The sequence below is a fragment of the Moschus berezovskii genome, chromosome 2, assembly GCF_049115385.1.
Source record: "Moschus berezovskii isolate FMDL1 chromosome 2, NW_MosBer_1.0, whole genome shotgun sequence".
In the NCBI taxonomy this organism is placed as follows: Eukaryota; Metazoa; Chordata; class Mammalia; order Artiodactyla; family Moschidae; genus Moschus; species Moschus berezovskii.
This window is the reverse complement of record NC_142461.1, coordinates 20,832,576-20,856,199: the sequence shown is the minus strand read 5'-3', so window position 1 is coordinate 20,856,199 and position 23,624 is coordinate 20,832,576. Positions and strand designations below refer to the sequence as shown.

Sequence of the window (23,624 nt, the reverse complement as noted above, 5' to 3'; positions counted from 1 at the left end):
AGTTTGTGAGCAGTGAACTGTGAAGGGGAGTAGAGGTACCAGTAGAAATAAGCACAATGGCAGCATCAAGCAGTGAGAGAAGAAACAGCCTAAAATGTACATCCGTTCCGTTCCGTTCAGTCGCTCAGTCGTGTCCGACTCTTTGCAACCCCGTGGACTGTAGCCTACCAGGCTTCTCCATCCATGGGATTCTCCAGGCAAGAATACTGGAGTGGGTTACCATTTCCTTCTCCAGGGGATCTTCCCGACCCAGGGATCGAACCCTGTGTGTAATGATGTCCAGAAGGGAGAGGTGAAAAAATTTCTTTGTAGAAACAGCCAGTTGAGACAAGAGAAGAGCTTTAGAAATCCTAAAGTGGGAATATAGGTGAAGTGTTTGTTGTCTTAATTCTTACTTTTACTGTCTATGCTAAGTCTTAAGTTAACAATGAGACTGGCCAAAGTGTATGGCAGACAGCATCCAATCCAAGAGTTGGTTAATGAAAATGCCCTTCTACTACCTGAACTATCACGACAGAAAGCTATTCCCAGAGCACATGAACCAGTTTCTCTCCAGAAAAAGATTGACAGTAGCATGCTTAAATAAATAAGACCGGGGTACCCTAAAGATCAAACTCACCCTGGGAGTCTGAACAGTTTACTTTTGTGACCCCATGGACTCTTTGCAACCCCATGGACTGTAGACCATCAGGCTCCTCTGTCCATGGGATTCTCCAGGCAAGAATATTGGAGTGGGTTGCCATTTCCTTCTCCAGGAAATCTTCCCAACCCAGGAATCGAATCCAGGTCTCCTGCATTGCAGGCAGATTCTTTACTGTCTGAGCCACCAGGGAAGCCCTACACTTTTACCCTGAAGATCAAATTCACCCTGGAGTCTGAGAAGTTTATTAGCCAGCACATTGGAGACTTAGGACAAACAGTTCTAATGCTCTGCAGGTGTAGAATTTTAAGTATTAGAGTCAGACCATAGACTCAGTTGTGCTAGCAAGGGGGAAAAAAACATTACCAGCGCTGTGTTTGGATTTTGATAAAGAGACTTACTGAGAACCTACAAGCTGCCAGGCATTATTCTGGGTACAGAAGACACTATAGTTAACAAAACCATCTTGCCTTCACGGCCTTGGATTCCAGTGAAACAAATATGGAACCTGAAAAACTTCCGGGGCAAAGGTTAACACAACAACAAAATCTCAGCAGCAGCAAAGAAGACCTCTCCTCCAGGCATGTACCAGTTATTTTATATGCAGCCAAAACAGGGACTTCAGCCGTAGATGCCCATCAGGGGGCTGTGCCCTTCTGAGAAGCAGGCAAAAGGGCACAGTGGAGACTAGAGCACCCCAACCTCCTCTCACAGGCATGACCACCTCTCAGCTTGTGGCAGCAGTGGGAACACATTGACCCATGTTAATGAACTTCCAGCTTCTCAAAGGCAGCCACAGATCTCACATGAAGAATACAAAAAGAAACACTGTGAGGACAAAACCAAAACTGCCAGGGGTTTAGCCCTTGTCAGTCTGTGACCTTTGGTTTGCCCTGCAGCTCCTCAGGGCCAGTGGCCCTGGCCATCTGGTTCACTGGTGTGTGACCGCTCTCAATGCATGGCTGAACTGAATTCCTGCTAACCCTGGAGGACAGGTGATGGGATAGAGATTTTCCAGGAAGGCCGCAGAGATCACCAGTGTCAGGGTTGGGGTGTGAAGCTCGGTCCACGTGCTCCTAAGCCCTATGCCTTGCACTAGAGCATCCTGGTGGGAAACTCCCATCTGAGAAAGTGCTCTCAGGCTAAGGCAATGAATATAAAGTATATATTGGCCCAATCACAGAAAAAAAAGTGGCAGAGAATGTAAACCTACTTTTCTTTTTGGTACTTTGCCACCAACCTGTGGCTGCTGGGGCGAGGGATCAGCAGGAGAGATGTACGGAGGAGCAGAGTGCCCTGTCTGTGGGACCTTTTGTCCATCCCTCGCTCCCTCCTTTCCTTTCCTGTGCCCCATGGTGTGAACCTGGTCCCTAACTGGGATCCCATTTCGATGAATTTAATACAGAGAAGTCATATGGACAGAAGCATACACAGAACAAAGACATCAGAAATACGGCCAGTTTAATACAACATTGTAAATGAACTATACTTCAATATAAATTAAAAAAAATTTTTTTTTAATTTTTATTGGAGGCTATTTTACAATATTATATTGAGGTAAGCCCTGGAGCAACTGAATTACATAAACTTTTGCCAGGATAACCTTGGATGAACCTGTAACTCACAATCCAATATGCTAGCTCTGAGAAGCAACTCAGTGTAAAGGCAGGAAAAGTTTAGAGTCAATAAAACCTTCACTAAGAAGATTAAGTAACAACACAGAAAAATGACTATGAAAAAAATGTTGAATTAAAAAAGTCAGACTATAAAATGCAAAATACTTAGTAATTACAACCGCATTCACTCAACATATGTGTATGAAGGATGTAGCTTCTCCTTGAGTTGGCTTTGCTAACGTGACGAGTGGGGTGTGGGAAGAGTGAAACAAAAACCTTCACTTAAGGCTCTGAAACTGGGATCTTGTTTTCCCAAGATTTCCTGAGGGAAATGGAAAAGAGCGCACTGGGGCTGATGCTTGGGCCCCAGGCCACCCGAAGATTAAGCCTCTGTAACAAAGGCTGTCTCCAGCCTCCAGAGGAGTGCCCTGGAGGGCGCTGATCTTATTCCAAGGGACAGCCTCAGCCCACCTTGGAAGAGTCAGCAAATGAGAGTCACGGCAAGATCTCACCCACCCTCTGGCACAAAACATCACATAAACTCTGATGGAGCCGATATTTATAGCTCCAGGCCAATCGCTCATCTGGATCCTTCACTTGAATCGTCTCAGCTTCTACTCAACACTTGCACTTGCTTGTCTAATTGGTGCCTCAAACTTAAAATGTGCCCAGTGGCTCTGCGTCCTTCCTTACCCCATGCTTACTCTTCACGTCGTCCCCCCAGCGTGGCTCCATCCTTTACTTCTCTGCTTTTCATATCCCATGTCTGGTCTCACAGCCGGTCTGTTGGCTCTGTGGTCAAAATATATCTAGAATCCGACCACCTCCCGCCACACCCAACATTACTATGGAAACCTGTCCACCTTCATATTTCACCAGGATTACTGGAGCAATCACTCAGCTAAATCTTCCTGCTGCTACTGCTAAGTCACTTCAGTCGTGTCCGACTCTGTGTGACCCCATAGACAGAAGCCCACCAGGCTCCCCCATCCCTGGGATTCTCCAGGCAAGAACACTGGAGTGGGTTGCCATTTCCTTCTCCAAAATCTTCCTACTTCTTTCCTTATCCTCTCTGGTCTGTCCTTAACAAAGCTACCAGTCTGATACTGTTAAAACTAATGTCAGATTTATCCCTCCTTAAGATTCTCCACCAGCTGCTCCATGGCATTCAGAGTACAAGTTCTAAGCCAGCCCTTCTACAAAACCCTATGCTCTCCAACTCCTCCTAACCCCTAGCTGTTTCTTTGACTTCATCTGCTACTCTGCCCCTCACTCTCTCCACTCAAACCACACTAGATGGCAATGGACTTTATTGCCATCGGCCATACTGGACATTCACTTGTCCATCTGTCATGCTGTGTGTATTCTCCTAACAGAGAAGGGGCCCCGGGAGGGCAGAGATTGTGTTCTGGTCCCTGCTGTATCTGGAATAGCACCTGAACATAGTAGATGCTCAATAAACAATTGACTGAACACAGGAATGATGAACGGATGAAGAAAAGGACAGAGACAATTTTTTACCATTAACATACTTATAGATTCAAAACATATATTATATTGCAATTCAACTATACTTCAATAAAAATAAATTTAAAAACATAAAAAACATATATATCACATTATATATATTACAATATATACATAAAAACATATATATCACACTATAAATTAGAGAGAGGTACAACTGAATTATAACTCTGTTAAAAGATTAAAAAACTGGGAAGTTACTCACTGGTGGCCCTGGAGATCCTTTGGCACCGGGAAAGCCTGGGGAACCTTTTTCTCCAAGCCACCCAGGGAGTCCCAAGTCTCCCTTACTCCCTTGCCTCCCAGGAGGCCCTGGAGGGCCTGGTGGGCCCACGGGACCGGGCTGGCAGGCACAGAGCCCTGAGTTCCCTAGACAGAGGATAAAAGGCAGCTTTGTTATATTTCCTGAATGAAATCCCAATACAGTCCTTACTATACAAAACCAATCGTGTGAATAAGAACAAAAAGGGTCTGATGCACACAATTCTTATCACAGACAACTGACAACATGTGATGGGGGAGGAGTACAGAGCATGATGTGGAGGTAGCTATGGTCTACGTGGGTGGACATATTGTTTCTAGGCAATGGGGTGTTTCGTGTCTTAAAAAATTCATCCTGGTAAAATCCAGGGGAAAAGCTAATGCTGAACTCCATTGCAGAAACTTTGAAAATAAGAAAATTTCTTATTTCTAAAAGTTTAGGTAGCTCTTATTTGGATCCTACTTAAAAAATAATCTCTTAATTTTGTTCCTGCTGAAAAAAACAACTAAAATTGGTTACAGTATAAACTTTGAACATTTAAAGAATCCAAATAAAATATGTAAAGAGGATTATTGACTGCACTGCATATCACAGTTGATAATTCACTAAATGCATTTTCTACTCAGCAGGATTTTTAGTCTAAAAAATAACATTAGGATAATCAAATTGCTCAGCTCTCATACCCGCCTGACTCTGTTGGTCAAAAATGCACCAAACAATTCACAGTGTAGAAACAGAGAGCTAGAGGCATTTGGTGAATCTAGAAAAGATGGGACCCACAGAGAGAAACTGGAATTGAAGATCAAAACTGTCCTAGCTCTGCTTTCTTCAAGGAATTGAGAGGATCTCATGGAAGAGTCACCGCTTTGAGACAACTCTCATGGCAGATAAATGTCTCCTTAATACTCTAAGATATGGATTTGACTTTTTGGCAAGGTCTAATCACGTCACAAGCACACAATGAGTTAGGTACTCACAGGGGTAACTAGAGGGAGTAAAAACCCTAAATGAAAGACCACACTGTACATGTCATTGAATGCCTCCCAACCCTCCACATGCTGTTTTTTTCTAGAAATTCTACTTGGAGGAATACTTGCCTTTTTCTCCTTTGGAGCCTCGTCTTCCTGGAGGACCCGCTTTGCCCTTTATTCCTTGTGGTCCAGGTTGCCCAAGAGTACAATATACAACTTAACAGGGGGATAGGGAGTGCAGAGAGAATCACACAATTTTTGTCAACATCTACTACCAAACAAATAGAAGTGTCTCTCATACTTCAATCATCCCCCTACGCCCATTCTTTCTTCCACTCCTTTCTTAAGATTCTTTCTCTCTGATATAAGGATATGTACACAAATAGACCATACAGTTGTCACAGCAAGCTTCTGGTACCATAACCATTGATTAAAACCATCCCTAATCTCAGCCCTAATTTAGTGGGTTGCAGGGTAAGGTAGGGAATAAAAAAACAAACAAATATACCAAAACAAAACAAATAAAGTAAGAATCAGTGTATGGCACAGATCATATTTCCCCATTCAATTATCAATAATTACCTAATGAAGAAAGCATAAAGCAGAGTTTGTAAAAGCAAAAATTCAGAGATATCTGATCAAAGATGACAGATAAAGTACAAACAGTAAGTTCCTTGTTCTCTCCAAACAGACAGTAAAAGAATATTATAAAAAGACAGAATTCTTTAAGGCAAAGAAACAACAAGAGAAAGGAAACAAGAGCAAAAAAAAAAGTGAAAAGATTTAGCAGATTTTAAAAAGCTGAACTCCAAGCAGGCTGTGGGGGAAACAGAAAAAGAACACAGCTGACTGAAAAATCTCTCCTAAAGTTCAGGAATTGGTACCTTTGAAGCAGAATGACAGTGAGGCCCCACACAGGATGACTGGTCAAAGAAACAGCTAAATAATTAAGAACTCTTTCTTAAAAATTGCAGCAGGAAAAAACAAACTCCCTCAAATAAGAGAAAACAGACAATACAATAAGAAGAAATCTTTAAAAAATAAACTATATAGTTTAAAAAGCAGATGAAGGAAGGCATTTCATCCCCGAGACATGAACAAGCTGCTGCAAAAAGATACATTAAGAGAGAACAACACCAACAATAAAATTCTCAGAAATTTAAAAAAAAAAGGTTATGAAAGCAGAAATTTAAAAATTCAGAAGCTGAGTTGGAATATGGAGTTGAGGAAGTCTACCAGAAAGTGTTAGGAAAAATAAAAAGACGAAGATAATAGGTGAAGATTTGAAAGAGAGATGTATAGGATTGATTCGGAAATGGACAAATATATTGAGTCCAGAAATACAAAGCAGAGGGAAAAAGCACAGAATATTTTCCAAAAAATTACTTTTAGACATTTTTCCAGAAATGAGGGATTTGTGTTCAATTGAAACTGCTCTGAGTGCCTGCAAATTTACCCACACTGAGGTAAATCACTGTGAAATTTATGGACATTGAATACAAAGAAAAAATCCTAGAAGCTTTCAGAGAAAAAAGAGACTTTAAACAAAGGATCAACTCTCTAAAGATTATTGAACTTCTTAGTAACAACACTAAAAAAGAAAGAAAGAAAGAAAAATGCCTTCAAAAACCTGAAGGAAAAATGATTGCAATCTAGAATTTTATATTCAACCAAACTATCAATCAAATTTCACAGTAGAATAAAGGTATATCAACTATCCCAAATTTATACACTTTCTCACAAAGCATAATGATAGAGTAAACCAACAGAAAAGGCTGAAGAGAGAAGGGAAAACCACTAGACCATTCAAGTATGACCTAAATCAAATCCCCTACAATTATACAGTCGAAATGACAAATAGATTCAAGGGATTAGATCTGATAGACAGAGTGCCTGAAGAACTATGGATGGAGGTTCATAATGTTGTACAGGAGGCCGTGATCAAAACCATCTGAAAGAAAAAGAAATTCAAAACGCCAAAATGGTTGTCTGAGCAGGCCTTACAAATAGCTGAGAAAAGAAGAGAAGTGAAAGGCAAAGGAGAAAAGAAAAGATATATCCAATTGAATGCAGAGTTCCAAAGAATAGCAAGGGGAGATAAAAAAGCCTTCCTTAGTGATCAATGCAAAGAAATAGAGGAAAACACAAGAATGGGAAAGACTAGAGATCTCTTCAAAAAAATTAGAGATACAAAGGAAACTTTTATGCAAAGATGGGCACCATAAAGGACAGAAATGGTATGAACCTAAGCAGAAGATACTAAGAAGAGGTAGCAAAAATACACAGAAGAACTATACAGAAAAGATCTTAATGACCCAAAAAACCAAGATGGTGTGGTCACTCACCTAGAGCTAGACACCCTAGAATGCAAAGTCAAGTGGGCCGTAAGAAGCATCACTACAAACAAAGCTAGCAGAGGTGATGGAATTCCAGTTGAGCTATTTCAAATCCTAAAAGATGATGCTATGAAAGTGCTCAATATGCCAGCAAATTTGGAAAACTCAGCAGTGGCCACAGGACTGGAAAAGGTCAGTTTTCATTCCAATCCCAAAGAAAGGAAATGCCAAAGAATGCTCAGACTACCACACAATTGCACTCATCTCACAGGCTAGCAAAGTAATGCTCAAAATTCTCCAAGCAAGGCTTCAACAATACATGAACTGAGAACTTCCAGATGTTCAAGCTGATTATAGAAAAGGCAGAAGAACCAGAGATCAAATTGCCAATATCTGCTGGATCATCAAAAAAGCAAGAGAGTTCCAGAGAAACATCTGCTTTATTGACTATGCCAAAGCCTTTGACTGTGTGGATAACAGCAAACTGTGAAAATTCTGAAAGAGATGGGAATATCAGACCACCTGACCTGCCTCCTGAGAAGTCTGTATGCAGGTCAAGAAGCAACAGTTAGAACTGGACATGGAACAATGGATTGGTTCCAAATTGGGAGAGGAGTACGTCAAGGCTGTATATTGTCACCCTGCTTATTTAACTTATATGCAGAGTACATCATAAGCAATGGCAGGCTGGATGAAGCACAAGCTGGAATCAAGATTGCTGGGAGAAATATCAATAACCTCAGATATGCAGATGACACCACCCTTTTGCTTGAAAGAGAAAAGGAACAAGAGCCTCTTGATGAAGGTGAAAGAGGAGAGTGAAAATATTGGCTTAAAATTCAGCATTCAGAAAATGAAGACCATGGCATCCGGTCCCATTAGTTCATGGCAAATAGATGGGGAAACAATTGAAACAGTGACATACTTTATTTTCTTGGGCTCCAAAATCACTGCAGATGGTGACTGCAGCCATGAAACTAAAAGATACTTACTCCTTGGAAGAAAAGCTATGACCAGTCTAGGCAGCATATTAAAAAGCAGAGACATTACTTTGCCAACAAAGGTCCATCTACTCAAAGCTATGTTTTTTCCAGTGGTCATGTATGGATGTGAGAGTTGGACTATAAAGTAAGCTAAGCACTGAAGAATTGATGTTTTTGAACTGTGGAGTTAGAGAAGACTCTTAAGAGTCCCTTGGACTGCAAGGAATCAAACCAGTCAATCATAAAGGAAATCAGTCCTGAATATTCATTAGAAGGATTGACGCCGAACCTGAAGCTCCAATACTGTGGCCATCTGATGTGAAGAACTGACTCATTGGAGAAGACCCTGATGTTGGGAAAGATTGAAGGCAGAAGGACAAAGGATGAGATGGTTGGATGGCATCACCGACTCAATGGACATGAGTTTGAGCAAGCTCTGGGAGCTGGTGATGGACAGGGAAGCCTGGTGTGCTGCAGTCCACAAGATTGCAAAGGTCAAATACGACTGAGCGACTGAACTGAACCGAAAGCGACCAAAGAAATATATGAGTTGTGGGGGAAAAGAAACCCAGAGAAAGATAGACAGAAACAGACAGAGAGGTAGAGACACAATTCCTAGGATAATGATGAAGGAAGAACTCAAGGCAGGATCTTAGCATCAGCTTTTGAAATTGTAACCTGACCTAACTTGAACAGTCATAAAGCTCCAGAAGAGACTTATTCAAAGAGATAACACTGGTAATGAGTTACAATGTATGATTAAGAAATTTATACAATTCTAGATGATTTGAGGTTGAATTAGCAATAAGTATATTGAAAACTAAGCAGATACACAAAATGAATGTAAGACAATTATTAACCAAATGCCATGATGGGAAAGCACAAGAGTAATATATATTATTATAAGACTAAATCAGTGAATAACATTTATATAATCCTTCAGTATAGACGCTGAATATTTAACTAAAATAATGATGATAACTGTACGGATAGGTTGTAGGAACAGAAAACGTGCATGTGTGGCAAGGAAAGAGGGACACTGATCTGTGGACAGGAAAGTCAAACGATAACGCTCAAACTGGAAAATTAAGAAATAGTGATGCATGTTCGCTAAATGGTCATAAAAGACAAATAACAGAAGATTCAGCTAACTGTGTGGAAATAATTGTCCCTGGGGTGGACAGAATAGGAGATTCTGGGATGGTTATTTTCCACAAAAGGCTTTATAAGCCATGCTTATTTAACTTAAATGTAGAGTACATCATGAGGAACGCTGGGCTGGAAAAAGCACAAGCTGGAATCAAGATTGCTGGGAGAAATATCAATAACCTCAGATATGCAGATGACACCACCCTTATGGCAGAAAGTGAAGAGGAACTAAAAAGCCTCTTGATGAAAGTGAAAGAGGAGAGTGAAAAGGTTGGCTTGAAGCTCAACATTCAGAAAACAAAGATCATGGCATCTGGTCCCATCACTTCATGGGAAATAGATGGGGAAAGAGTGAAAACAGTGTCAGACTTAATTTTTGGGGGCTGCAAAATCACTGTGGATGCTGATTGCAGCCATGAAATTAAAAGACGCTTACTCCTTGGAAGGAAAGTTATGACCAACCTAGATAGTGTATTAAAAAGCAGAGACATTACTTTGCCAACGAAAGTCCGTCTAATCAAGGCTATGGTTTTTCCCGTGGTCATGCATGGATGTGAGAGTTGGACTATGAAGAAAGCTGATCGCTGAAGAATTGATGCTTTTGAACTGTGGTGCTAGAGAAGACTCTTGAGAGTCCCTTGTACTGCAAGGAGATCCAACCAGTCCATTCTAAAGGAGATCAATCCTGGGTGTTCACTGGAAGGACTGATGCTAAAGCTGAAACTCCAATACTTTGGCCACCTCATGCGACAAGTTGACTCACTGGAAAAGACTCTGATGCTGGGAGGGACTGGGGGCGGGAGGAGAAGGGGACAACAGAGAATGAGATGGCTTGATGGCATCACCAACTAGATGGACATGAGTTTGAGTGAACGCTGGGAGTTGGTGATGGACAGGGAGGCCTGGCGTGCTGTGATTCACAGGGTCGCAAAGAGTCGGTCACGACTGAGCGACTGAACTGAATTGAACTGACTCTTAAATCTGGTCTGCATATGACTCATAAAAATAAAAACTATATTCAAAAAATAAAAACTGTGTTAATTTACAAAATTCTATCATCACACTTAAATTCCCAACCAAACATTTTCACATACTTTAATTGATGTGGTAGGTCAATACCAGTTGACGTTTTTGTATGGTTACTAACACTGACTTGGCTTATGAAATATTAGACAACTTTTTAAAAATCTGGAAAGTCACATTTTCTGGATGATACTGCAAATATCAAATGCAACATAAATGTTATGAAATGTGAATGAAGAGCACTTTACCATCTGATCCTGGAAGTCCCGGCAGTCCTGGCACTCCAGGCAGCCCAGTTGGTCCCTGGTTACCTGGTTTTCCTGGAGCAGAATCAGCTCTCCCAGGAACACCAGCTGCCCCTGGAAATCCTGGGTGACCAGGAAATCCTCGTGGCCCAGGAGGTCCCGTCATGCCTCCAAGAGAAATCAAGAATGAAAACCACATATACTCAGATAATTTCACATTAATACTCTCAAAAATTTTTTCTGTGGAAGGAATAAAAATCAGTACATCTTTCTTAGGCTGTGGAAATTTTTAAGGAAAAAAAAATTGTAGTTTAAAAATAACCGAGTATCCCAGCCATCAAAATGCCTGAACTCCTTTGAAATAAGAACACAAGTGGTAATAAGAAAGATATGGGGAATCAAATTTTCTTACTTTCTGTCCATTCTTTGGAATTATTGGGAAAGTAGTGTATATCATTTAATTAAATTTACTTTTAAAATCTTTCCATCTTGATAGTTTGACAGAACATAACCTGAACAAACAGATCAACACATTCAGTGAATTAAAATATGAGCTCACAGAAAAACAAATACTATATGATATCACTTACACATGGGATCTAAAAAATACAGCCAACTAGTGAATATAAAAAAAGGGAAGCAGATTCAAAGACATAGAGAACAAACCAGTAGCTACTGGAGGGGACAGGAGAGGAGGGAGGGGAAATATTGCGGTAGGGAGCGACAAACTATTATGTATAAAATAAGCTACAAAGATATATTGTACAAAATGGGGAATATAGCCAATATTTTATAATAACTATAACTGGAGCATAATCCTTAAGACTGTGAAGCACTATACTTGCTCCTTGGAAGAAAAGTTATGACCAACCTAGATAGCATGTTAAAAAGCAGAGACATTACGTTGCCCACAAAGGTCCATCTAGTCAAAGCTGTGGTTTTACCAGTGGTCATGTATGGATGTTAGAGTTGAACTATAAAGAAAGTTGAGCACTGAAGAGCTGATGCTTTTGGACTGTGGCGCTGGAGAAGACTCTTGAGAGTCCCTTGGACAGCAAGGAGATCCAACCAGTCCATTCTAAAGGAGATCAGTCCTGAATACTCATTGGAAGGATTGATGATGAAACTGAAACTCCAATACTTTGGCCACCTGGTGCAAAGAACTAACTCATTTGAAAAGACCCTGATGCTGGGAAAGATTGAAGGCAGGAGGAGAAGGAGATGACAGAGGATGAGATGGTTGGATGGCATCACCAACTCAATGGACATGAGTTTGAGTAAACTTCGGGAGATGGTAATGGAGAGGGAGGCCTGGCGTGCTGCCGTCCATGGGGTTGCAAAGAGTTGGACTCAGCAACTGAACTGACTGACTGATACTATACACCTATAACTTATAATACTGTACAGTAACTATACTTCAACAAAATATTTAAATAAGGAGAAAATAAATGAGGTAATGCATTAAATCATGCAGATAGGCATCTATGCGCGTGTGTGTTAGTCACTCAGTCATGTCTGACACTTTGCAACCCCATGGACTGTAGTCCACCCACCTCCTCTGTCCATGGGATTCTCCAGGAAAGAATACTGGAGTGAGTTGCCATTTCCTTCTCCAGGGAATCTTCCTGACCCAGGGATCAAACCCAGGTCTCCTGCATTTCAAGTGGATGCTCTACCATCTGAACTCTTAGGGTAACCCTGAGATAGGTATCTAGCATATAATTTTAAGCACTTTGTTTGCATAATTATCATTGACAAGGAGAATTTAATGAGAAAATTGGTGTTGCCCTTTAGATACTAAAATGTGACATTTGGGCATGCTTGTAATATGCTTCGGATAAGGCAATGGCACCCCACTCCAGTACTCTTGTCTGGAGAATCCCAGGGATGAGGGAGCCTGATGGGCTTCCATCTATGGGGTCGCACAGAGTTGGACATGACTGAAGCAACTTAGCAGCAGCAGCAGCTTATATGGAGATAGTCTTCTAATCTTTTACCCTCAAATTAAATGGGGAACATACTTTCTTAACACAGCCAAAAAATTAGACTCATATAATTATCTATGTCGAGGTAAAATACTATAACCATGTAGGTTGGTGGAAATCATAGAGATGCTAGATTTGTACCCAACCTCTGTCTCTCCAGCCACAAGTACCAAAGTAGGTTATGTAACTTATTTAATTCTCCACATCTTCCTCAGAGGCTTCTAATGAGGATGAAACAAAACAATCCACATAAGGACCTTAATGTAGTGTCTGGCTATAGCAAGTTCTCAGCAAAGGACTGGAAGTTCAGGGGAGGTCAAAGTAACATTCAGTGTGTTCAGGGGAAGTCAAAGTAATGCAGGAGCAGCTGAATCCTGCCTCCCCTTGATACACTACTCCACCTACCCCATACTGACAGCTTTGGCTTAAAGATAGCCAGGAGCCCTCATATGATAGCAACCACTTCTCCTAGCTGCTTCCTCCTAAGCACACCTAGTACCAGAATCTCTCGGATGGAAGATGGTCATTATTAAAGATGGCATCCTGCTAGCTCTCGCTTCTCATGCTCTTGAAGAACCCTGACACTCTCCTAGCAAGAAGTTGAGGTCCCCCTTCCCTGCAATGTGGCAGCCTTTGGTGACTGTTTGAACTAATCAAGTATGGTGGGAGTGAAGCTGTATGTCTTCCCAGGCCAGATTATTAAAGATGATTCAGGTTCTGCCTTGTGAGTTGAAATGCTTGGGACTGGAGTCCTGAACCACCATGGAAGCAATATTATCACCTGGAAGACCATGCTGTAAGGAAGTCTAAGTTAAACGCAGAGCCACACAGCAAGGTTTGAGACTTATACGAGAGACGAATGAGAGAGATGCCTGGCCAGTCCTCATGTTTCTGTTCCAGCTAGTCTACAGTTACAACTAGATGAAAAGCTTTGCTCTGGAATCACTGGGATTAATGCCTCCTGAATTCCTGAACCATGGAAAGAGTGAAGGGTATATACTGAATGTTGTTGTTTTAAACCATTAGGTTTGGGCTTACTTGTTTAGCAACAGACAACTGGAACCCTGTTTGTCATCAGTGATGTAGCAGCCGAAGTAAATAGATGGCTTTCATTCTTGTGTGTATATGTGCTGAGGCTTTGCATGTATTTTCAGACATTAGCTTTACTCCTCAAACAACTTGTAAAGGTTGTACCTTACAGATAAGGCACATAAATTTATGCCCAGTAATAAGAAATGCTAATAATTGCTAACATAATGAGTCTTTACACCAAGTTGTAGTCTAAAAACTATACATATTACTTCTTTCAACTGTAACAAGAACTCAATTTTGCAGATGGGAAAACTGAGGAACAGAGAGGTTTAATAAGTGCCCAAGATCACACAGCTTGTAAGCACTAGAACATGAAATCTTGTTCAGTTCAGTTCCATTCAGTCGCTCAGTCATGTCCGACTTTTTGCGACCCCATCAACCACAGCATGCCACGCCTCCCTGTCCATCACCAACTCCCGGAGTCCACCCAAACCCATGTCCATTGAGTTGGTAATGCCATCCAACCATCTCATCCTCTGTCGTCTCCTTCTCCTCTTGCCTTCAATCTTTCCCAGCATCAGAGTCTTTTCCAATGAGTCAGCTCTTTGCATCAGGTGGCCAAAGAAATGTTGTTAGTTCACTGTATAAACAGATAACTTTTTCACCATACTACATTGATTGTGAAGGCTGGGATTCAATCATAGGTGTTTGACTCCAAAACTTCACAGTAAATACTATAGATGATTATAAAATTGAATAGGTATAATAAAGGCTACATACATGGGTGTCCTTAAAACAAAATGAACATGTACTCCTATAGACTTGGTTGCCATCTTGTCTTCGTAACGTTCCTTAGACCTGACTTAGAATGAACCTGAATGCTGCCTGCTTGCTGTCCCGCCCCGGGGCCAGAGAAAAAGCTCAGCCAGCTTCCAACAGGGAGAATGGGTTACAGTGTACAGCACACCGCAGCCTCAATCACCCACCAACAGGACACAATATCAATGAAGTTGTGACCAGCATTAAAACCTTTTTTTGTTCCAAAAGAAAACAATGGAATAGAAATGGGAGTGTCTCATATACCCCACAGATATTTTGTGAGATTTGTGTTTCAATCATATGTATGTATGGATACATATATGTGCATGATGTAATGTAAATACTATACCATATAAAATTACTTCTTACTATGGGTTGGAGTTCAAATATGGCTTAATTATTTTTAAAAGATTTTTGGGATAAAGAGGCTTCTTGTTATACTTGGTTTGAAATTCCCTAGAGACATGTGTTACTTACTCACATTGGGTTTTTATTTCAATCTGCTGGAAGCACTATTTTATTATAAATAAGCCTGAAAGGAAAAATGTAAGACGAGAGCCTAGTACCCACTGACTGAGAGAGTAGTCTATATGATTTATACAGTCCTGGGTCAATTAAACCATGGCTACAATGTCTAAAGAGTAAATGAACTAAACAAAGCTTTATTTAGTGACTTCGTGGTCATCAGACTCTCCCAAGTGAAAGCCAGCTTCGTGAATGATTAAACAAGAACTCTGTAGTTCACAATTGAATATCTCAGAAAACTTTTTACTCCTCAGGAAACATAACTTGAGACAGATTGAATAAAATTACATTTATTCCAGACTTTTCTCCTCACATGTTTAATCAATTCTCCTGGGTTCACAGAATGAAAATACCCTGTAAACTTCTATTCCTAATATCACTGAGACTATTAACTAAGATAGCACTTGAAGGAGTTGAAAGTCCTTGTGTCAATAGAACTATTTCTCAGGCTTTTCATCAAATATGACCATGAGCCATAGGGTTTTTCTGTGGAGGATGAGACTGTTGTTCTTTGGTTTGGCGGGAAGGGAGGAGAAAACTGTGGCTTTTGTTTATTTATTTTATTTTATTATTCACTAAGTGTGAATCAAAATCCTACTTTTTAATTCACAATTTGTATGTCCACATTTCATACAAAATATTTAAGTTGGGGCCTAGGTGGGTGAACTAAATTTTAACAACTATATATCCACAGGGAGAGCCTTCCAAGAAGGTGGTAAAAACCTAAAGACACACTCTAATCCTAGCAGTGGTTTTGAAATCTTATCTGCATGTGGTAATCTTGTGGGAGGGCTTCCCCAGTGGCCCTAGTGGTAAAAAAACTCTTGTGCCAATGCAGGAGACATAACAGATGTGTGTTCAATCTGTGGGTCGGGAAGATTCCCTGGAAAATGAAATGGCAACTCACTCCAGTATTCTTGCCTGGAGAATCCCAAGGACAGAGGAGCTTGTGGGTTACTGTCCAAAGGGTCACAATGAGTTGGACACCAGTGAAGCTACTTAGCACATAGGCAATCTTGTGGGAAGCCCATTATACATAGTTGCTTCTTATCACACCCTTGAGATAGTGACTGAATATTTCTGAGCAGCAGTCTAGGAACCTGGATTTTCTCCAATTAATTAGTCAATTGGTTTGAGTTCTGTGCTTCTTAATCCTAGCTGTGCATTAGAAGTAGGGGGACGATTTTACAACAGTAGATGCCTGGGTGCATCCATCCCCCCAGAGAGTCCAAGATTCCTGGTCTGGGTAGGCTCAGCCATCAGTATTTTTGAAACAATCCTAAGATAATTTGGGCTTTGCCAGTGGCTCAGAAGTAAAAGAGTTTGCGTGCAATGCAGGAGACACAGTAGGAGTTGCAGGTTTGATCCCTGGGTTGGGAAGATCCCCTGGAGAAGGAAATGGCAACCCACTCCAGTATTCTTGCCTGGGAAATCCCATGGACAGAGGAGCCCAGCAGGCTACAGTCCATGGGGTCACAAAGAGTCAGAAACAGCTTCACGACTAAACAACAAGATGATTTTAGTGTCAGCTAGAGTAGAGAACCCCTGGTGTGGAGGAGGATGTAGCAAACCTGAGCTGTAAATGCCAGCGGATTCATACCTGCACAGGCTTCCCCTGGTCTACCTGGGGCACCAGGAGGACCACGTGGTCCAACAGCCCCTGTTTCTCCATAGCGACCGGGGTGCCCTGGATCCCCTGGAGGGCCTGCCAAAAATAATGACATCATGTACATAGCAAGCATATGTATACATCAGAAAATTCATGCACAATCACTCTTTGGGAGACTTGCTCAAGTACACCTGGGAGATGGTTTTGAGTTTCTCACCACATTTAAAATGCGGTATTTTAGACCCTCCCCGACAGACATGTGAAGTTGAAGTAGTGCTGAATTTGTCATTGGTTGAGGCTGCCTTCTTCCTTAGTCAAATGGTTTTAAATGTGTTTCGCAATTAAAATACCTACTTTCTGAAAGGTAACATAATAAAAATCCCAGGAGGCAGTTTACACACTGACATAAAATTTGATGTCTTATGCTGATAGAGATGATCAAGATGTACATCTCTATTAGTACTTGTATAATTTACACATTATGAAGCCAATACTTTGGCCACCTGATGTGAAGAGTTGACTCATTTGAAAAGACTCTGATGCTGGGAAAGACTGAGGCAGGAGGAAAAGGGGACGACAGAGGATGAGATGCTCCATAGCATCCCTAACTCAATGGACATGGACTTGGGCAAACTCCAGGAAATACTGAGGGGCAGGGAGGCCTGGTGTGCTGCAGTCCATGGGATTGCAAAGAGTCAGACACGACTTAGCGACTGAACAACAATTACGCATTCATGGTAAAGTTCATAAATTTAGCCCACGTAGTGTATAAAGTACAGAAAGAGTAGACCAAACTCTTCTTTCAGGACAACTTAAATCCCATTTCAGCATAATTGATAGAGAAGTCAAATGGAACACAAACCTTTGAGTGGAAGAGATGGAGTTACCAAAACCCCTGGTGGTCCTGGGTGCCCACGGTCTCCAGGATCTCCCTGAAATCATTCATTCATTCACTTTTCTTAGAAATATTAATATTCTTCTCCTGTTTCCTGGCACTAAGTAAATATTAGAAGGGCCAAGAGTACATTCGTATAAGAAATAATGCCTGTAGGCTGACTAGAGAAATAAATAACCCATGATGTTCTAAGAGGAACAAATATAAGTAACCTCCCACCTATAAGCAGAAGTAAACAACCAACTAACAAAGTTCTCCCTAAAGAAAAATAAATCCAAATTCCAAAAATGATTCCATGCCCATAAACTAGATACCTCTGAAGCCATGGAATATCTTCTATCTATAATAAGCATTAATGTCTAATTTTGCACTCTAGGACAAATGGTTTCTTTGCCTATGGCAACTGAAAATACATTTTTTGGCAGCAAATATTGTCCCTCCTTAATTGTGTCATCTTAATGCCACCATGGCTTGTCCAGCACAAGTGCTAAAGGTGAGGTCAGAGGTTACAAAGGAAAGAAAAACTGTAGTGGTGGTCAAAGCAAAGAGTTCTCCACAGTTCCCTCTGTTTTCAATCATGATACTATATGATCCCTATGGAATTTTTGAAACTTTCAGTACTTTTCATCTGCTTCAAAAAGATCAATTCACAAACATAAAATATAATCATTACAACATGCATTAAAATAATATATGCAAAACTGACTCATTTTTAAAATGATATTTTCAAATACTTTAAAAAATAAATTAGATAGCATAAGGGATATAAGCTGTTATCAGATTGTACTCAAATAGGCTCACTTTTTTACCTTTGGGCCAAGAAATCCAAATGACCCAGGATCTCCAAACAGTCCTGGTTCCCCCTACAAGTAACAAAAAGCATGTCTTTTTAAAAAAAAAAAAAAATGTGATTGTGACATTTTATCTCATTGACAAATTATCTCACTCTCATTTTATCTGAATGACCCATGCTCCCTGAGGTTCTATACAAAATCTTAACACTGTTTTAGGTTGCATCAGAGAGTTTTGTGCTCTAGTTTTTGCACCCACAGCAAAATTATATAATTTATAAAATAAATGTGTTTCCTCTGCCATTACTGTGTATGAGTCTACATGTACTGGTACAATTTTTGAATGATACTGAATTGCATCTACTAATGAAAATGTATTTATCATCTCTGTAATGGTATACATTTACCTTTAATCCTGGAAAACCTGGAGATCCATAGGAACCAGGGTCCCCCTAATAAATTCACAAAAATCAACATAAGCAAAATTAAATAAAAATACATAAACCAATTCAATGAATCGTTTTTTACCTTATGAGATTGCTTTTGGGATTTTTAATCATGCCTACAAAGATAACTGAATAAAGGAAATAAACATAAAAGAGATTCCATTTCTTTACAACATTTGCTATTTTAATTACTCTTTAATATTATTTTAAAAAATCATGTCCTCTCCAGTGCTATAAATTAAGAATATAGTTTTGTTGTTTTTATTGCTCTTCCACTTTAATTTATTTAATGTAATGCTTTCACTGAGCTAAATATCTTTGAATCATTGCGATATAATTTGTCTGGAGATTAATAGTTGCCCTATGCATTATCAGCAATAAAAATTACTATGGAAGTCAATATTGCCTCATTAAGTACTAAATCTGGAGTCAAATCAACTCAGTGCCCATGCATGTTGGGGTCTGGCCTTCATCATGACTCTGTGAATGGGGATTCTATTAGCAACAGTTATGGAGATGTTGAGCCCTGATGCTGTACTTTTTTTTTTCAGCTACTGTCCATAGATCAGTACTTTCTTTTGTCAAATAGGCTTAACTGAACAATTCCAAGCTACAATCACACTGACACTGAGCCAGTGAGAAAATGTCATGATCCCATTTTTGTTATTGTCTAGCTGCTAAGTTGTGTACAACTTTTTGCAACCCCATGAACTGCAGCACGCCAGGCTTCCCTGTCCTTCACTACCTCCCTGAGTTTGCTCAAACTCATGTCCATTGAGTCAAGGGTGCCATCCAACCATCACATCCTCTATTACTCCCTTCACCTTTGCCCTCAATTTTTCCCAGCATCAGGGTCTTTTCCAATGAGTTGACTCTTCACATCAGGTGGTCAAAGCATTGGAGCTTCAGCTTCAGTATCAGTCCTTCCAATGAATATTCAGAGTTGATTTTCTTTAGGGTTGACTGGTTTGATCTCCCTGTTGTCTAAGGGACTCTCAAGAGAGTCTAAGAAGACTCTCAAGAGTCTTCTCTAGCACCACAGTTCAAAAGCATCAGTTCTTCAGTGCTCAGTCTTCTTTATGGTCCATCACTCACATCTGCATATGACTACTGGAAAAATCATAGCTTTGACCATGATTCCATTCAGTTCAGTTTAGTTCAGTCACTCAGTTGTGTCCGACTCTTTGCAACCCCATTAATCACAGCACACCAGGCCTCCCTGTCCATCACCAACTCCCGGAGTTCACTCAAACTCATGTCCATCGAGTCGGTGATGCCATCCAGCCATCTCATGCTCTGTCGTCCCCTTCTCCTCCTGCCCCCAATCCCTCCCAGCATCAGAGTCTTTTCCAGTGAGTCAACTCTTCGCATGAGGTGGCCAAAGTATTGGAGTTTCAGCGTTAGCATTACTTCCTGGCAATTCTCCCATCTTTTGCTTGCCTGTTTTATCGAAATGATATGCAGAGGAGGGATGCTCTGGGGCCTTTAGCTATCATACAATTCTTACTGAGCAAAATATAGTACTCCTCTTTAAGAAAATCTCCACCTTTGTACTCTCAGAATTATTGATTGAATCTTATAAAAATGTGACAGAGAAATGCCTCCAAACTCACTGAAGTTAAAGACAGCATGAAGGATCCTTACCTGAGGTCCTGGAAACCCAGGAATCCCTTTCTCTCCTTTTCTCCCAATGCCAGGTTCTCCCTTAAAGACATAATTTAGAGGGGTTTAAGCAACTATACTTCACCAATATGGAATGCAAAAACAAAATAAGAAATAAAAATTACTGCCATCAACTTAAAGATAATGAATACTTTGGAACAGTCTTCCTACATGATTATGATAAAATAGTGAAAAATTCTAGTAACAGATCAGCATTTAAAGCAAGGATAATAACCAAGTAAATTTTTTTAAAATGAAGATAGTACATCAAACAATTTTTTTAACATTATTTGAATAAATTACCTTGGGTCCCGGTAGTCCAGGAGGTCCAGTCATTCCAGGCATTCCTTTAATACCCTAAAATTTACAAAGAATATAATCTGCCTTACTCTTATTTAACATACTGAATTACACCTGTTTCAGAAATTACCTCTTTCAACAACCGTTCTCCTAACTTTTTAATAAAGGATTACCCTTCAGCTGTTGCTAATTAATGACTAAGATCCAAGGGCACCTTTAAACCTGACACTCTTCAGGCTGGTTCCGTGTGCAAGTGTAGACTCATGGGGCGTGGAGGAGGGGCGGTGGGGAGGGAGCCACCATGGGACCAGAGCAGGAGATGCAACCTGGGAATGTAGCTGTTGAGAGGAGAGGCTCATTTTGAACAACGTCGTGAAATTGAATCCAGTAACTGAAAACTGATAGGAGAATTTGCACATGGCATCAGTAACATCAGTGCTGGAGGCTGACAAAGGAATTAACATTTGCTAAGAGTCTATTATGTGCCCAGCTCTATGTAGCTATCACCTTTTCAATTACCCAAGCATCAGATCCATATGTAACATCTAAAGGACACTGGATTTCCAGTGGTCTTTTCAGCCACCATATTGAAGACACGAATGGGGGACTAGATCCCGGAGGACATGTCACCATTTGCAGCCCAAGCTAGGTCTGCCACTCAACAGCTGTGTATACTTGAGAACAGTGGTAAACCTTTCCAAGCCTCCTTTTTCCAGCTTTGTAAAGTGGAGCTAATAATATTACCAATCTGTGAAGGCTTAGGATGGAGGCAGTGTGGCACGTGGGTACTCAGCTCTTTGATGGTATGGGAACGTGTTCAGAAAATGTTGGCTATGACTACTTTATCAAAGTATCATATGAATTGAGAATTACCTTTTCTCCTTTATAGAGACCAGAATCAGGTGGCTGCACCAACAGAGTGGGTCCCGGAGAACCTTGTTGGCCAACCTCACCCTTTAAAAACAAAATTAAGATAATAAGAACACCATTTTTAACTTCATTTTGAAATGAAATTTGAAAGAAAGAAGCTTTTCATAACTGTGATATAATGCTTACAATCCTGTGTAACATGGATCATGGATTTAAAATTAAAAACTCAGCAAATATGTCGCTTAATTTTAAATGTTTATTGTTTTTCATAAATAATACATACTTATTGTTAAAAATGAATTAAAAAAATAAAAGTGATCCATAATCCTACTATCCAGAGACAATATTTATTAAAACTTTGGTATAGTTCTTTTGGTGTGCATGTGCCTGTATATGTTCGTGTATATACACATGTAATATACATATATGTGCACAGTATGCATGTGCACACACGTATATGTGACTAAATGGTGTGTTAAACATATCAAAATATATTATAAAAGTACTAAAACTATATAATGTCATTTAAATATAGAATATAGTTTATATGCTTATATTTTATTAAAATTTTAAGTCACAATATATTTTACAACAATATTTTTTGTACATTTTCCTATTATACTAGAAATTCTTTAAAAAACCTCATTTTCAACACCTATGGAGTAATCTATCATAATAATATATTATCACTTACTAAGTTATTCCACTTTGGTTTGATTTAGGTTATATCTAGTTCATTAATATTTTACATCTCTTTGTAGGAAATCATGAGTCAAAAGTTTTCATTTGGGTCATTAGAGAAGTTCTCTACAACAAAAAAATGTTCCTTGGATTGGTTTTGCCACAATACAACGGAAACACACCCTTAATTAGAAGATAGTTATTTCATACTTTTCTGAATATTTCTATTATTTCGCACCTGGAATTATCTTCCCTCTTGTGTTAAAAGCAGGTGATAGGTCAGGTGGTCACCTGTGTGCAGGAACTAGGCCCTTACTAGACTGGGTTCCTTTGGGTAAGTTTCTTAAAGTCTCCTTATCCCTAGTTTCCTTAACTCCTCAAAATCTTTCTCTCCTTCTCTGTGAAATGGGGATTATAATACTGCCTGCCTCAAAGTATTATTTTATTGAATAGATAATGCACATAAGATGCTTATTACTTTCTGCAAAGTAAATGAAAAAAATATAACCAATAATTCAATTCCCACCCACCCCTGGGAAACTACAGAAGAACCAGGAGGTTAGGGATGTGGGTTTGGTTTGTTTCTCTTGATGTACCCTAGTACATAACACAGTGAGGGTGTAGGAGCCATTCTAGTGGCATCTGTTGCATGAATAAGTAATTGAACAAATGCATAAACATTGTGTATTTGCTTACTTAATAAACACATAATATGGATTGGTAAGATAACCATACTTATTCCTGTAACTGGAATAAAACTATACAAAACCCATATAGGCTGGCAAGCAAGGAGCCTCTTCCAAATATTGGTCATGCTACTGTTTTTTTTTTTTTAATATTGTGACAGTACCATATATTCATTTCAGTCAAAAGTACAAAAGATAAATTATGAAGAACAAAATGTAAATGATCCATAATCATATCCCCTAGGAAAACATGAGTAACAACCATTTAGGACAGTCTGCTCTAAAAATGGAGTGGGCAACATGGTCTTGGGCATTGAGAGCTCTGCACCAACATTTCAAAATTATGCCTTTATTTACTTAACAATCCAAAAGAAATTTTTAAAAGCGTATTTTGGATAATTTGAACAGCCACCTCATAGTCAAATATTTCCATATTACTATAGGAGTAACGGCCTGAGTTTGCAAACACATGCAACTGTGTTGGTGCTGAGTTCTCTAACTTGGCAATGCTTCCTCACTGTGTGAGGTTTCTCAAAATGGGGTGCACAGGTTTAGGGGTTCTGATAAACAT

General features: G+C 39.9%; 1 protein-coding gene across 4 annotated transcripts in view; it reads right to left on the bottom strand.

Annotated features, from left to right (window-relative positions):
• The window catches only part of COL4A4 (collagen type IV alpha 4 chain), a 151,164-nt gene that overhangs the window by 69,289 nt on the left and 58,251 nt on the right, over window positions 1-23,624 (bottom strand). For all 4 annotated transcript variants that reach the window (XM_055398533.2, XM_055398529.2, XM_055398532.2 and 1 more), the window contains 10 exons: window positions 21,690-21,770; window positions 20,820-20,873; window positions 20,499-20,558; window positions 18,816-18,860; window positions 18,427-18,480; window positions 17,585-17,654; window positions 16,714-16,818; window positions 10,756-10,920; window positions 5,143-5,232; window positions 3,989-4,152 (listed from right to left, as the gene is read on the bottom strand). In XM_055398533.2, coding sequence (XP_055254508.2) covers window positions 3,989-4,152; window positions 5,143-5,232; window positions 10,756-10,920; window positions 16,714-16,818; window positions 17,585-17,654; window positions 18,427-18,480; window positions 18,816-18,860; window positions 20,499-20,558; window positions 20,820-20,873; window positions 21,690-21,770 — 888 coding nt within the window. The remainder of the gene's footprint in view (window positions 1-3,988; window positions 4,153-5,142; window positions 5,233-10,755; window positions 10,921-16,713; window positions 16,819-17,584; window positions 17,655-18,426; window positions 18,481-18,815; window positions 18,861-20,498; window positions 20,559-20,819; window positions 20,874-21,689; window positions 21,771-23,624) is intronic.